This window comes from Mirounga leonina, unplaced genomic scaffold (assembly GCF_011800145.1).
Source record: "Mirounga leonina isolate KUSES-001 unplaced genomic scaffold, KU_Mleo_1.0 Mir_180, whole genome shotgun sequence".
In the NCBI taxonomy this organism is placed as follows: Eukaryota; Metazoa; Chordata; class Mammalia; order Carnivora; family Phocidae; genus Mirounga; species Mirounga leonina.
The window spans coordinates 14,253,208-14,269,650 of record NW_023270469.1 but is presented as its reverse complement, the minus strand read 5'-3'; the positions used below and the strand labels follow the sequence as shown (position 1 = coordinate 14,269,650).

At 41.4% G+C, this 16,443-nt stretch overlaps 1 protein-coding gene and 1 pseudogene across 1 annotated transcript in view; both read left to right on the top strand.

Annotated features, from left to right (window-relative positions):
* The first annotated feature begins 8,553 nt into the window (after window positions 1–8,553).
* Window positions 8,554–16,443, top strand: part of PMFBP1 (polyamine modulated factor 1 binding protein 1) — a 43,388-nt gene continuing 35,498 nt past the window's right edge. The window contains exons 1-2 of the mRNA XM_035025323.1: window positions 8,554–8,565; window positions 13,456–13,611. Of these exons, the coding sequence (XP_034881214.1) occupies window positions 8,554–8,565; window positions 13,456–13,611 (168 nt within the window). The remainder of the gene's footprint in view (window positions 8,566–13,455; window positions 13,612–16,443) is intronic.
* Window positions 15,621–16,332, top strand: LOC118023388 (annotated as a pseudogene).

Genomic DNA, 16,443 nt, shown 5'->3' with positions numbered 1-16,443 from the left:
CTGGCATTTGACAGAAATTGTAAAATGACACTCAGAAATGTTGCTCTTGTGGAAATTACTGATATTAAAATATAAATCAGTGTCTTGTGTTTCCCATAGCACCAGGGGCTCTATTAGGTTATGTAGTTTGATTGCTGAGCTGAACCTAAGAGACTTGGCAGTTCCGTGCTGAAGTTATCCCAAAGTATTTAACCCCTCTCCTCCTGAAGAGCAGGCATCCAAGGAAATGCCAGCTAAAAACATTGCCTCCAAAAGGCCTTGGCTTTTTCATTGAACAATTTGAAATATGGGAGAAGGTAGAGGGGGCTAACATGTGGAGAGAAGGTAAAGGAATTTAGAAAATCCTTTCTCAAGGCAAGAATCTTGTTGCATAGCACCAGAAAGAAGGCAGCCTGGGGCAACTCAAAAAGCAGATTCAATGCTAGAAGGGGCAAAGGAGAACAGGCCATTATGGTTTTTTAAATATTACCCCTGTTATATATGTATAATTTTTTAAATCTCCACAACAACCTTGTAAGGTAGGCACTGTTACTCCAGTTTTTTCAAAGTGAGAAAACTGAGACTCAGAAAAGGTAACTTGCCCAAGGTCAATAACTTGAGTCAAAATGTGAACCGTGACTCCATAAAGAAATGGCTGGAGCAAGGAAAATAAAAGATGAGCCTGAAGCATCTTGAAGTGCCAAAAAGTAAGGAAGTATGCAAGAAAGGATGGGGGCCTATTGAAAGGACACAGGAGCTGGGGTACCTGGGTGGCTCAGTCGATTAAGCGGCCAACTCTTAATTTTGGCTCAGGTCATGATCTTAGGGTCCTGGTCTGGTTCCATGCTCAGCAGGGAGTTTGCTTGAGATTCTCTCTCTCCCTCTCCCGCTGCCCCTCCCCCCAGTGCGTGCACACTCTCTCTCTTTCTCTCTCAAATAAATAAATCTTAAAAAAAAAAATTTAGGAACCAAATTGAAAGAGCTCCCAATGGCCAAACTTAGAACATTTGAGCAACAAAATAAACAATTATATTAGATTATAACCCACAGAACAAAATAGATAACCATGAGTTCATACTGAAAGAAAGAAAGAAAGAAAGAAAGAAAGAAAGAAAGAAAGAAAGAGCGAGCAGCTCTTCCTTAGGAAGAATTCCAATGAATAAATGTAGAAGGAATAAAGGAAATATAAAATCCTTACTACAATACTGCAGCAGTAATTGTTGTAAGCAAGATCCACCTTGCTAAAAATAGTGGGTGAGAGTTTCAGAAAAAAAAAAAAAAAAACAGGATATTTATATACTCTCAAAGTATCTCCCCCATCTTAAAAAGCTATTAATTATAATGGAGAAAATAGGATAACTGTATAGAGGATGAACTCGGTAAACACCAGCATAACCAAATGACCAATGTTAACATCATCAGTATAAGACATATTAACATTATGTCTTATTGATGCTAACATTGGAAAGCTGGAGAAAGGGTATATAGGAACTCTCTGGACTATTTTTGCAACTTTTCTGGAAATCTAAAATTATTTCAGATAGGTCTGTATGTTCCCCATCTTTCACAAGAGTAGACCACTGCTGGCTGTGTGGAAAGACAAAGCAAATCAAAAATAACCATGATAAAGGCAGGTTGTGTTGTGTTAAAAGCATTATAGATAAAGTGCTGTAGGAGTATGAGGGGTTACCTACCTGGCAAGGCTGCTGCGAGGATTAATTCTGTTATTTTTTGTTTATAACTGTGCCTGACATATAGTAGTTGCCATACACATGTTAATAGTACATGTGGCTGGAGGGAAGATGACAGAAATGGCAGTTGAGTTGGGTTTTGAAGGTGTGTGATTTTTGGACAGGCTGAAAGGAGATCTCTCATTTAAAAGGAAAGATACTGAACAATCAGGTGGGAGAGTTTTCGCCATGTCAGTCAATCATAGTGGCAACCAAGATTAGAGGAGTGTGTACTTCAACAGAGGAAATTTTACTAAATGGCATGGGAATATTGCTGGTGTCAGTAGGAGGATAGAGTGTGTCACTCTCTTCCTCACTCTGGATCCCCCTACTCCAAACATCAAGTGGAGAAAAAGAGTGAAACCAAAGAGCTGATGTATCAAGAGAAAACCGAGTCAAGTGTCAAGGAAAGGAAGAGGCATTTGAGAAAAATATCTGTGGGGTGAAGGGTTGGTCCATAATGAAATAGGGGTTCTAAAATGTACAGTAGAGAGGCACCTGGGTGGCTCAGTCGTTGGGTGTCTGCCTTCGGCTTGGGTCGTGATCCCGCGGTCCTGAGATCGAGCCCCGTGTCGGGCTCCCTGCTTGCGGGAAGCCTGCTTCTCCCTCTCCCACTCCCCCTGCTTGTGTTCCCTCTCTCGCTGTCTCTCTCTGTCAAATAAATAAAATATTTAAAAAATAAAATGTACAGTAGAAACAGCCTGTTGAGGTGCTAAAAATTGGGAGTGAGTTGTAGAAAGTTCTCTCTGAGAAGAACATAAATAAGGATACTTTTTCCATTTATTTCCATTAGATTCAGCTGCATGAAACAAAAAATCCAAAATAACAGTGACTTAAGATAGAAATCCCTCTCTCTGTCCAGGGCTGGAATGGTGTTTCCACACCATTCAGGGGCTTAGGCTCTTTCTGTTCTGTCTCTATGAGCATCTCCTCCTGTTCCAAATGTTTGCTGGGTTAAATCAGCATTCCAAGCAATCAGGAAGGAGGAAGGAACAAAGAGTTGTGCACTACTACTAATTAAGAAGATTTTCTGGAAGTTTCCCACAGTATTTCCTCTTACATCTCATTGAAAAAAACTTAGACATGCAGCCATACCTAGCTAGCTACAAGAGAGTTGGGATAGGTAGTCTTCTATTTACTTATTTTTATTTTAAATCCAGTATAATTAACATACAGTGTTATATCAGTTTCAGGTATACAATACAGTGACTCAACAACTCCGTATATTACTCAGTGCTCATCAAGATAAGTGTGCTTTTTTTTTAAGATTATTTACTTGAGAGAGAGCATGTGTGCAAGAGTGGGGGGAGGGGTAGAGGGAGACAATCTTCCAAGCAGACACCCTGCTGAGCAGGGACTCCCATGGGGCCCAACATGGGGTGGAGGCAGGGGCCCCATGCAAGGTCCTATCCCAGGACCCATGAGATCATGACCTGAACCGAAACCAAAAGTCAGTTGCTCAACTGACTAAGCCACCCAGGTGCCCCAAGATAGTGTACTCTTAATCCCCTTCACCTATTTCACCCATCCCCCGCCTCCAGTAACCATCTGTTTGTTCTCTATAGGTAAGAGTCTGTTTTTTGGTTTGTCTCTTTTTTTCCCTTTGTTCATTTCACAGCCTTTTAGATGAGCACATGGACACCCCAATAAAATTAGGGCTCTATTACTAAGCAAGATAAGAAGTATGGATCCTGGAATAGGCAATAATAGCCTCAGTAAAAAGTACCAAAGAAGATAGCCATGGGGAGAGAATTTCACCTGTGACAGTGAGACTGATAAATCCTGGAACCCCTTCTCTTGTTCCTACTGGACCCTCATCTCTTCTGCCATTACAAAGTCTCCTTCTGGGAAGACCCAACTAGCCATGCTTCCTCTCCAGAAAAGCCTCTGTCTTGGGGTTGGACTATGACCCAACCTTGGTGTCAAGTTCCTATTCACTAAGTTATGGTGCAGAACCCCAAACCCTGACAAAACCATCTCCCATGTCATCTCCTCCTACCACATTCCCCTATTAGATATGCCCTACATGATCAGGGAATTTCTCTTTTAGAACTGAGTTCGGATCCAAAGAAGTAGACTCTGTTCATGCCAAGTTTCTGCACTCTATGGCTCCATCCATGCATTCTGGGTAGAAATAATTTATTATACAAGGAGCATCCCCATCAATTTATGGTGCTCACATATTTTTAAAAATAGAGGAAACATTGAGCATCATCTCATTATTTCAATAATTAAGAGCTCTAGAATTGATCACACTTTTTTCATTGGTAGGAGGTGGAACATTGGAGAAAAATCTAAAACCCAGCAAGAATAAAGGAAAGACTTATGGCTGAGTGTAGGTAAACCTATTGGTTTAGATTAGCCCCCAGGGATAACTTTAACTTTATCTCCTAAATTTTTTTCCAGTGTTACTGAGATATAATTGACATACAGCACTGTATAAGCTTAATGTGTATAGCATAATGACTTGATTTACATATATTGTGAAACGATTACCATAATAAGTGTAGTTAACATCTCATATAGATACCAAAGCAAAAAAAATTGCTTTTTTTCCTTGTGATGAAAACTCTTAGGATTTACTCTCAACTTTCAAATAGACCATACAGCAGTGATAACTATAGTCATCATGTTGTACATTACATCCTCAGTTCTTATTTCTTTTATAACCAGAAGTTCATTTTTCTAAGGCTAATAGTCCATCCGTACACCCAGGCAGTTAGTTACCAGTTTCTTAGGGAGAGAACCAGCATGAGCAGTCTGTGGTTATGGAATTAGTGTAACTTCATGTGGGTAGATGGTGTATGAAACACTAACACTTGTTTCCCATCCTGCCCACTCAACCTGTACTTCATTGGATTCATTCACTTGTACTCTTTTTCCTTCCTCTCCCAAAAACTAAACAAAGCCTCTCTGAGTTAAGAAAGAGGAAGGAGAGGGGAATTTGGGCATAAGCAAGAGAATTAGACCCTGGTGAGATTGATGAGGTGGACAAGAGTTGGGGAAACAGTAGAATCCCAGATAGGCATAGCAAACCAGGGGCAGAAGATATTTTTGATCAATACCAGGAATGGGGGGCAGAAAAGTGAGCAAGATCTTAGGATCCTATACACTTCTTCTCAACACCTTTCCAGGTAAAATGCAGAACGATGTTAGGGCGGGTCTAAGAAGAAAGGGCCTGAGACCAATCTGACGTGTGTGTGTCTCTCTCTGCATTAGGAGCATCCTTGGAGAATGAAAGAGGGTCAGCAGCCCCAAAGCCCACAGTATGAAGAAGATGCAGTACATGCAGCCTGTTGACCAGGACACAGACATCACAGCTTACTCCAGCTGGGAGAGATGCCCGTGACCATGGACCAGAGCCACCTCTGATGCCAGAATCCAACATTGGCCAGAATTTAGGTGTACTCTGAAGAGACCTTAAAAAGATGGAGGGAATCATGAACTGATTTATTTTTAACCTGAAAATGATGGCACTTTCTCAGAAATAACTAAGATTTTGCTTTCTGCCGTTTGGTGAAAATGGGGCTCAGTAACCAGGTTGAGTAATAGAAAAGCAGTTGCTTTTTCTTTGCACACCTGATTTCATACCTGCTAAACTTAGTCACTCATGTAAGGTACAGTGCTAGGTGTTTCTTGGGAATCTATAAAGTACACTTAGTGTGGACTGAGGCCTACCCAGAAGCACAAACATCACTTAGATGCTCTGACCAAGTTTCTGTTTTCACTACAACTGTTTTTTTGTTTGTTTTCTGGTCACAGCTGTCACCAAGGGAAGGCGTGGTGGGGGGAAAAAGGGGGGCATATCTTTTGAGTACAAGAAAGCAGTTCCCTAGGCAGATGCAGCAGAATTGGATATGCCAGTGGAAGAGATGAGGCATGAAGAAGTGAAGGTCTCAAAAGAGATGCAGGAGACAGCACCACAGAAGACACAGAATAAGGGTTTGAGAAAAGAGAAGATGTCCAAGTCCTAGACCCAGGTATCAGTATCCACGGATCAGGTAGGGAACCCCTCCCTCTGTAATGAGTTCTTTCCTCTACAAAATATTGGTCCCGCCACACCCCTCAGAGAGCGTTGTGAAGGCTCACATGACCATTTTATAAAGCATTAGAGGCTCCCTCAAAGCACTCTTCCTTGTCCATCTGGCAAACATTACTGTCAAATGCATTGGAAAATTTATCATATAACCCTTCCATATTTTTCATCATAAGCACTTCCAAATTGTGCACTGCTGTTAGTGACTCACAAGATTCCCGTCTCCTTCATGAAACACAACTTAGTTCTCTGTTTTTTTCCTCTCACTTACTTAGTAAAGCCCAATGTCTTTTCATACAAATATGAGAGCCTCTGCCTTCCATTTTTCCTTCCAAACACTTTTGGTTCTTGCAGCCGTAGCTGTGTAACTCCATAGTTGATGAAATCATCACAATTTAGACAGTAATTTTTCTGTCTTTGGGATAAGATTTCACTTGATTTAAGAGTCATCTCCTGACCATCCTGTAGGTCTGCCTGTAGAGGAATATTATTCTCAAGGATATATTTGTTCCATTCCAACTTTTGTGTGATGCTTGGGCTAAATTCATGGTTCCAAGTAAAGAAACATGTGCATCAAGGTAGAACATTGAATCAGTAAGTCTTAGTGCTAGAAAGGACAATGGTCATTTAATACAACACTCCCCACTCCCAGTTTATAGAGCCAGAAACAAAGCCTTGGAGAGATAAGTGCTTTTCTTTCCAAAGGCCACTCCTTGACTTAGGTGCTGAACCAGGTTTAGAAGCTTGGTGGCCTACAGCCCAGTTTAGTGTTTTTATGCCACAATATTTTTAATCTTCTCATTTGCCTAGTGCTGTAGATTGTTTGTGTCACCCCCAAAATTCATGTGTTGACATTTTAATCCCCAAAATGATGGTATTAAGAAATGGGGCTTTTGGACGAACCAGAGAGGGAGACAAACCATAAGAGACTCTTAATCTCAGGAAACAAACTGAGGGTTGCTGGAGTGGAGGGGGGTGGGAGGGATGGGGTGGCTGGGTGGTGGACAATGGGGAGGGTATGTGCTATGGTGAGTACTGTGAATTTTGTAAGACTGATGAATCACAGACCTGTACCCCTGAAACAAATACTACATTATAAATGTTAATTAAAAAAAAAAAAAGAAATGGGGACTTTGGGAGGTGATTAGGTCAAGAAATGCGAACCCTCATGAACGGGATTAGTTTCCTTATAAAGAGACTACAGATCATTCCCATGCCCTTTCAGCCATGCAAAGTCACAGCAAAAACAAAACAAACAAAAACAAGCAAACAGAAACAGCTGTCTCTGAAGCCAGTCTTCACCAAATACCTAATCTTCTGGCAGTTTGGTCAGGGATTTCTCAGCCTCCAGAACTGTGAGAAATTTCTGTCGTTTATAAGCTACCCAGTTTGTGATATTTCGTTATAGCAATACGACTGGCCAAGACACCCAGTGTGGTGACATTCACCAATATTTCCTTTAAGGCATAAAGGAAGAAGTCAGGCATAGCTGTGTGACTTGTTTTGGCCAATGAAATGTGAGTAGAAGTGAAGTGTGTCACTTCCACTTTAAGAACTGTGTGTTCCCCCTCTGCTGCATGGCAACAGGCAACATACCAGATGAGGTTCTACCAGCTGAGGACAATGAAGAGCAGCCCCAGCTGACTCATAAAGGACCTGTAGCACAGTGAGAAATAAAGTTTCATGGTTTTAAGTCACTGAGATTTGGGGGTTGTTTGTCACTGCAACATCACCTGGCCTCTCCCAATTGAGTAAGCCTGAGCTAAATCCCCATTCCCATGATGCATCTCTGTGCACAAAGACTAAAGAGGGTAAACAATGCAGCACATCAGAACACAACCCCACAAAACATTCCAAATTCCATGTCTCACCAGCATTCTTTCTTCCTCCTGGCTTATATTAGGGGTGGAGGATGTGGTTCATTACAAAGAATGAGTATTTTGATAGCTTCTCATTCTTGGAACTATTCTGCAGGTAAGTGCCTGGTGGAAATTTCCTCTAGTCGTAGAGTGAAGAACATAAATAAATTATTAGTAAGTCAGTGCATTATGACCTGAAAATCATCATCCTATACTTACATACATACATGCGCAAAAAACTTTGGTTTTCCTTGAGACTTTATATAGATAATTCTCAGCACTCTACAAGTTTCATAACTTTACAAGCACCACATTAGAGTAAACCGATGCTTTGAAAAAAACCACATCATCAGGTATTTCCAAAGTAACAGTTATAAATTAATGGCAGCTTCTCAAGAAGTAGTAAGAGAGCCCCGTGTGACCTTGGGTAAGTCACATAGCCTCTCTGGACTTCAGTTTCCTCCTCTGTAAAACAAGGAAAATAATAATATCTACTTCCCAGGGTTATCCTGAGAAAGAAGGTGGGTTGTGCACATTCTGTCTGGTTCATAATTAGTGCATAATGTTAACTATATTTGAGCCATTGAATACTTAGAATAGAAAGTAAGATCATCTCAGAACTTTTGCTTTCCAAGAAACTGTGAATTCAGAAATGATTTAGTCCACCAAGTGTTGGTTTTGGGGAAAAGATGTAAACCCTTGGTTCTGTCTGTCTGGTGAAGGTGTTAACACGCTTTTGAAAATGCAGATGGATAGACAAGTAGGTACTGCTAACAGTTTGGGAAATGTTTCCAAGCTCTCTGCTTAGAGCACGCATCCAGATGGGAAAATCTTTAAAGGGCTAGACTCATTTCTACTTTTACCATATTAAATTCTTGGACTTTTGCAGGTTTATAACAAAGCTCAGAAAATGCTAAAGCTCAAAGGAGAATTGAGAGGTACCAAGGAAATGAAAGATGAGGTAAGACTCCTAACTGTCCTACACACACAGAGTTGAACCTGTGTTACAATGAACTTCTTTTCAAGTTTCATGATTCAAAATTCTAGTAATAAGCATCCCAGAATATCACAGAGAGGTGGGCAGCAGACCATAGTGTTTAAGAGCCAGACTTGAGCGAGGTGGGTCAAGGTCCACATCTAATAGCAGTATAATACTGGGCATGTTACTTACCCTCTCTGAGCTTCCTTTCCCTTACCTAGAAAATATGAATAATTAACACCTATTTCAAAGGTTTGCCATGAGGATTAAGTAAGATACCACATATAAAACACTAGTTCTTGGGACATAGGAAGCATTTAAAAGATAGTAACTATTGTTGCCAACATTGTCTCTTAATCTGGAATGATATGGAAATGGAGTGTTCTAATTTGTCTAATATTTTGGTCAAACTGTGTTTACCTATTCCCTGACTTGTTCCAGAAAGCATTTAAGGGGGATGTTTGGGTTATTATAGGATTGTCCCACATGACATATGCTTTTAACAGACCTCTTATCAAGAGCTGAACACTTTCTAAAAGAGGTGTTTCCGCTTCTTTCCTGCTGGATTACTGGAGGGAGCAGTACAGGATTTGCTGCATGTTCTGCAGGGAACCAGGATCTGGTATGCATTTTCTAGACGGGCATTTCTTAATTCAGTTGATATCTTTGGACCACTTTTGATGTGCCAGGCATTGTTCTAGAGGCTGAGGATAAAACAATGAACAAAACAGAGAAAGATCCATGTTCTTGTGGAGCTTACTTTCTAGTAAAAGAATTTCTCCCAAAGATATGATGGAGAAAAGTATGTAGCAACTGCCCAAGTGCCAATAAAAATCAGCCCATATTCCATATGTGGCTGACCACTGCCATATGCCATGCGTATCCTAAATTATATATTTATGTAGTGTGCCATTTTTTAAGAATTTAGAACACAATGAAATATACTCATTCTTCACTAGATGAACAAAAGTGGTTCCAAAATTTTTGCTCACAGGCAAAACCTTGTATAAGTGTCCATTAATTCCCAATATAAGTAATCAAAAACTGCAATGTTTCTATCGATGGAAAAGTAAACTCAGGAATCAAGTTAGTAATATTGATAACAGTGCTTGAAATTACTGTAGATAACTAACTGTAAACTCATATTACAGAAGTAAAATGTAGAAATTCCTGAAGCAATGATAATTTTGAAGGTTTTATGCTTTTTAAAACAGACCTCTCACAAGAAATTGAAACATGCTGAATGGTAGTGGTGGTTTTCCATTGTTTGTTAAAGATTTGTCTTTATCCTCAGATAAAAAAAGTTAATATCCCAAAGATGATGATCTTTATGGTGGTGTTGGTTGACTCCAAAATTACTCTGGAAACCGCCACCCAAGCTTTCTTGTTCAAGTGCCAAATCCTCGATGGACTGCTGCCATCTTAAATCTTTGTAACGCTCTTGACTTCTGAGAGTGCTTGTGAATCACAAGCCTCGGTTTAACATCAGCTTCTTCCAAGAAGAAGCACGAGACTATCTGTCAATGCTTTAAAGTCTAGAGCAAAATTTCTTTCTATCTTTGGAAACGTATGTTCGAGAAGGCATCCTCTTTGAAAAAGACCCATCAGATCAGGCCAGAAAATTTGCTTCAGTAAACCATCTATTTTCCAATAACTATCATGATTGCAACTGCGGTACCAGAACTCACCATTTTGCCTGAAGTTGGTAGCTGCTGCTGATGTCACATGCCTTCAACCAGTGACCAGGTCCCAACCTCACATAAGCAAAACTGGGGTATCTAAGTGCATGGCTTACATAAATGAAAACTCACCTAGCAGCAGAGGCTTGTGATTTCAGCCATCGTTAATGACTTCAGATCTAGGACAGGATCAGATGGTGCCTCAGGGTCAGCATTATGACTCTCAGCTCCTCTCATGCCCCAGTACTGGTTACAGAGCTTTGATTGATGAAATGTCAGATTAAATCAATTCCTGCCGCATATTGGTACTCAAGAGGCATCTGCCTGGAATTTAGCCTTCATAAAGTAGATAGGATTAGAAATAGTGTACAGTGACCTCTGTACAAGATATTAGCAAGAAATTAGGTTTACTGGAACCTCAGAAACACTTGCCTTTCTGGAGTTCTGAGGTGAGCACATCCTCTTCTTACAACTACCTACGGTAAAAAATATTTTGTTGTGCATGGGAGTCACCTCATTGCTCTCCCAGCATTTTCACCATTTTCACGCCTGTTCTGATGAATAAAAACCCCTGTATGATTTGGACTTTTGGAGTGAATGGTTAGGTTTTGATTTCAAAAGCAAATTTCATTTGACATCCAACAAAACACATTTGTTATTCCCAATTGGTTTACGGAATCCTCAAAGAAAGAATTATTTATTCCAAGCCTCTTGTTTTCTGAATGAAGAAACTGCCTCAGAGACTCTGAGTCAATGCTAATGTCCAAATTAGATGAGATCATCTACATTAAAGATCCAATTCTGAAGTCCTGTTGGTGCATTAGAACGGGGCCAAGCAGGCTTCTGCTCAGAAGACATCTAAAACTAGAGGGAGAAGGGTTTTTTATTGGCCTGACAGAAAGAGGGCATTTAGCTTTTAGGTTGGAGAGGCTCAAGTTGTATATCACTGCTACTTTGTTAATGAGTCCACAGTGTGGCAGGCTCCCTATGGAACAATCTGGTGACATGGTCCTCACTTTAAGATGCATATATTCAGCATTAAGGCAAGAGGATAGAGCATTTGACACTTCCATAGAGCAGGCATTGTATTGTCACCTAATCTGCTTATAGATGCCAAAGAAAAAGTCCTGTGGTGAGAGGGGAGGAGATCCCTAGGTCCCAATCCCCAGAGAGCCTCTACTCCCTATTCCCAGTGTGGCAGCAATGAGAAAAGGAATTTAAAGCACTAGAATCAAATTGCTGCTCCTTGTCGGGTCAAGGATTTTGTTTTCTAGTTAGAAAACAATGTCCATACACCATTTGTTTTTAGCTGCTCTACACACATTCTCTTAAGAGAGTCCCTGGTAAATTGTAGTAATGGTAATTACGTGCTTGGGGCAGTTGACATCCACTGTTATTTTTCTGAAAGTGAGGAACAAGGGATGGGAGCAAGAGAGGAAGAGAGAGAGTTTTGAGATAATGAAATCCTTTTAATGACAGAGCCATGCCGTTAACCTAATTAAACTGTAAAGTGGTAAAAAAAAAAAAAAAAATCCAGGTACTAAATGGAAATGAAGAAATAAATCAGCTGAGACAGCAGCACTTCTGGGAAACCTTCTGAATTCCGAATACTCTGACATTGCAGTGTCCGATTCTCGTGGTTATCCTCTGGCCCCCCTCGGCCTTGTGCAGAGGTCTCTTAAACTGACCTGTCCAGTAAGGCTTGATTTACAATGTCCATATCAGGTCTCCAGCTCCCCTGGGAATGAGTGTTATGTAGCTCATATATTTAAGAAGCCAAAGCAATCAGTGGGATATGGTGGCAGATCACTGGCTACAGGGTCAGGAGAGCAGAACTCTCCTCATTCTGCTGCTAACCAGCTGTAGGACCTTGGGCATTGTCGTTTGGATCACTTTAGCATTTCTGTGCACCCATGTCTTCTGTGTGCTTTTGCACCTGAAACTCTCTTAGAAGAATTGCCCTTGGGCTATTGGGGTCACTTTGCTCATAGAAGCAGAGAGCTGGAAGTCCTTGGGAGCTTATATCCCACAGGGCAGCCCTTAGCTACTGACTGACTGATAATGAGTCTGACAGCCCAGCTTTTGCAACTAATCAAGACAAACTCTGAGGTGTAACTTACACTCCAGAGTTCCCTGTGGGATCAGGCTGAAGCTACTGCCTGCAGGACTTTGTCTGAAATCATGGCCTTCGTTGGTTTCGTGCTCTTTCCTGTCAGGCTTCCTCCACTTCCTTGTTGATTTCTCTCGGAAGTGCTTCTTTAATAGGTGCCGGGAATCCTCACTGAAGAGTCTGCTCTGGATAATCTAACATAAGGCAAGCATCTACCATACAAACAGCCTCCTCAGTTCCAGCATCTAAAACTCAGTGGTGGTAGAACCTGTCCTCTTGAGTGTTATGAAGAATCTGCACAGTGATAGGATTAAACCACTGGACAGGTTCACAATTTCTTTTCATACCATTGCCACCCACAACACTGGGAGTGGAAGGTGGCATCCTAGTGTGATGGGGCACCCACTTTCTTACCACAGGCTCCACCTCCAACCCCACCCAAGTTGCTATGCTCCACACTATTTTGATCTCGATCATTAATTTCCATTCTGACCTGTAATTAGCTCATCTTTTTCACTGGTAATCAAAGGCAGAATATTTTATGCAATCAGCCCAGGGGTTTTATTTTTATTCTCCTTGGTGTACATCTCCACAGAAAAGCACTAGGTTTACAGGTAAGGGAGGTCTTTTGGTTTAGTGAGTAGAAGAGAAAGTTAAGACACTTCAGAACCCGCATCAGCTCCATCACTGATTCACTATAGTCCTGACAAGTTCATTTGACATTTCACTATGTTCATTTCATCAGTGGCAGAACCATTAATATTTATAGATAGTCTGCTAGGTGCCTGGAATTTTTCTAGGCACTGACTTCCTCTTGAAAAACAGGGGAAATGTCTGCGATGTACCCACAGCAGTGGGTGAAGATTAATTAATGTAAATAAGTAATTGTCTGAATAATGCAGAGCACTCAGACACCTCGCAAATGGATACTGTGTAAATGTTATACTGGATGAGTAATAACAGCTAAGAGTTGATGGACAAATTTCCAGCAAATTTAAAGTCTCTGTCAACCAGTTAAGTGAACGAAAGTAAGCATTTTCTTGATAGTTTATAATTGATGCTTTTGTTTTTCTGACTGCCTAGGCGGGGGAGAGAGACAGAGAAGTGAGCAGCCTGAACAACAAGCTCTTGAGCCTGCAAGTTGACATCAAAAATCTGCACGATGTCTGCAAGAGACAGGGGAAGACCTTGCAGGAGAATCAGCTCTGCGTGGAGGAGGCGATGATGAGCGGCAACCACGTAAGGGACTCAGCAGCTGCTACCCACCTCTGCTCCTTCAACTTCCACCTCTGTTCCCTTGGGGAGGAACAGTAATAGAAAATTCTTCCACTAGTCATTCAAGAGCATTTATTGAGCAGGCAATGAGAGAGAATTAAACACACGTACCCTATAACACACACACACGAAAACCCGTCATCCCTGCCCTCAGGATTTTTCCATTTAGCTGTCTCCAAGGTCATCTACATTTTAGGCCCTGTCTTTTCCTTATCTGGCCTTTCACACCTGGATTTGCAGCACCTGAGGCCCATTGCCCTGAAAAGACCAAATCATAGTTATATAAGGAGAGTAGCATCTCCTAATGGATTTTAGACGAACTTCTAAGTCAACCATGAAAATAACAACTGTCCCACTTGCTCAGAGGTGTCACTGCTCATCAGTGCAGCAGGTGATCTTTGTTGCCCTGTTGGCAGCTCTCTGCCTACAAGCTTTCCTTCTGGATGCAGGAACCCAATCACTGGACAAGCTCAAATGGGGAATGGCTAATGCCCCCAAAAGCAGCCCTCTGCCAATGACTGACAGCGAGGTGGTTATATAACCTCTCATTCTTGCTCCTCAGCCATAGAATCCTGCAGGCATGCCCTTTGCTCTATCCTGGCATTCCTCAACAGGATCCTGCACCAGATGCCCACCGTGGGAACTAGCTTGATAACACGTCTTTCTGCAGTTCCCTTCCTTTCCTTGTCTCATTTCTCCACCAGCCTACCTGAGTTTCCTGAGATCACTTCCCACATAAACTCCTGCTTGACACTCCGTCACTTATCCAGAGGTGCCAGCCAAGACAGTCAGTAACCCTTGTCCTGAGCATGTATAAACAATGGCATTGATCATCTTCTCCTGGCCTGATCATCTTTTTTGAACTAATACTTACCTGTAGGCTAGGCAGTTCATCAGCTGAGGCAACTTCATTTCAGCCTGAGGTTTTCTCTCTGTGGAAACTCTAGTGCTAGGGTCTTTAAACCATTCTCTAAATGTATCCCCATAAGCAGCTGGGAAATATTTTCCCATAGCTCTCTCAAAACTTGGCGTTTGCAAGAATGCCTTACTTGCAGTCTTCGTTTCCTTTTCGGGACTTGAGGCCTTGGCAAATATGAAGCAGGAACCGGTTGCACAGACCTGTCGCCAGACCCCCAAGTTAGCCTCAGCTTCTGTGTAAGACTCCACTGTCTTCCACATTTGTGATCAAGGATCTGGTCTCTCTTAATTGTGTCTGTTAGAGTTCTTCCAGGACTTACACTTCCCTATAGAAACCACAGATTGGTTTTCTGCAATGCCCTAAAAATGCTACCAACAAAGCAATTCCACCTTATCTTACTGAGTGTTATTGTCATTTCCCCAGGAGGTCACAAACATGGAAAAATTCATTGGTTTTCCTAAATGGATCTCAGGAAGAATATTATCATAATTTACTTCTTTCTAAATATTAACATTTTAGGATATTCTCACCATTGCTGTCCAAGTTTATTTATTCCCCCTGTCAGGGAAAGCCATGTGGCTTATAAAGGTACCTAGCAACTTGGAGGAAGAAAGGGATTAAATCGCATTTTATTATTCTAATTGCCCAGAAGAAGAAGGTCTAACAGCTTGAAATAAGCTTTAAAACAGGCTCTTTTTTTCCTAGCACTTAGTGCAGAATTTAAATTGCAGACTATGCATACAAATACACAGTTAGATGTAGACTTACACTCACCCACTCAGAAAATCCCTGCAAAAACTGCCCTCTACAAGGAAATGTAATATGGGAACAGAGGGGAAACCTGAGACTTTCTGAAATTTTTGACTAATATCTAACAAGGATCTGGAGAAATGAGCCAGAGGTCATAGTTCAGAACTACAGTTAGGAGAGAAAATTAAAATACTACATCAGATATTATGTGTAAGTACAGGGATAGCAGGCGAGGGGTGGGTAACCTTGTAAATCAAGAATATGTTATTCTCCGAGTCCTGGAAGGCCCGGAAGCAACATCACCATGTCATTGTCCAAGTCGACCATGCTTCTGGGTTACTGGGATATTCTCAGGCTGGCGCACACCATCCGCATGCTCCTAGAGTTCACCAATACATCCTATGAGGAGAAAGAGTACACGTGCGGGGAAGTTCCCAACTATGATAGAAGCCAATGGCTGGGTGTGAAATTCAAGGTCGACCTGGACTTCCCTAACCTGCCCTACCTCATGGATGATAAGAACAAGATCACCCAGAGCAATGCTATCTTGCAAGCACAATATGTGTGGCGAGACTAAAGAAGAAAAGATTCAAGTGGACATCATGGAGAACCAAATAATGGATTTCCGAATGCAGCTGATATGACTGTGCTATAGCCCTGACCTTGACAAACTGAAGCCTCAGTACTTGGAACAGTTACCTGGACAACTGAAACAGTTCTCCTTATTCCTGGGGAAATTCTCATGGTTTACAGGAGAAAAGCTCACCTTTGTGGATTTCCTCACCTATGATGTCTTAGATCAGAACCGTGTGTTTGAGCCCAAGTGCCTGGATGAATTTCCAAATCTGAAGGCTTTCATGTGCTGTTTTGAGGCTTTGGAGAAGATCGCTAACTACATGCAGTCTGACTGCTTCCTGAAGATGCCCATCAACAACAAGATGGCCCAGTGGGGAAACGAGAATATGCTGAGCAGGAGGTGGACTTGCACTGCTTGTTTTATTCCATCCTGTCCCTAGGGGGCATGTACTCTCTCTTCTCCGTTCTTTTCAATAAATAGCATTTAGATTAATAAAAGAAAGAAAAGAAAGAAAGAAAGAAAGAAAGAAAGAAAGAAAGAAAGAAAGAAA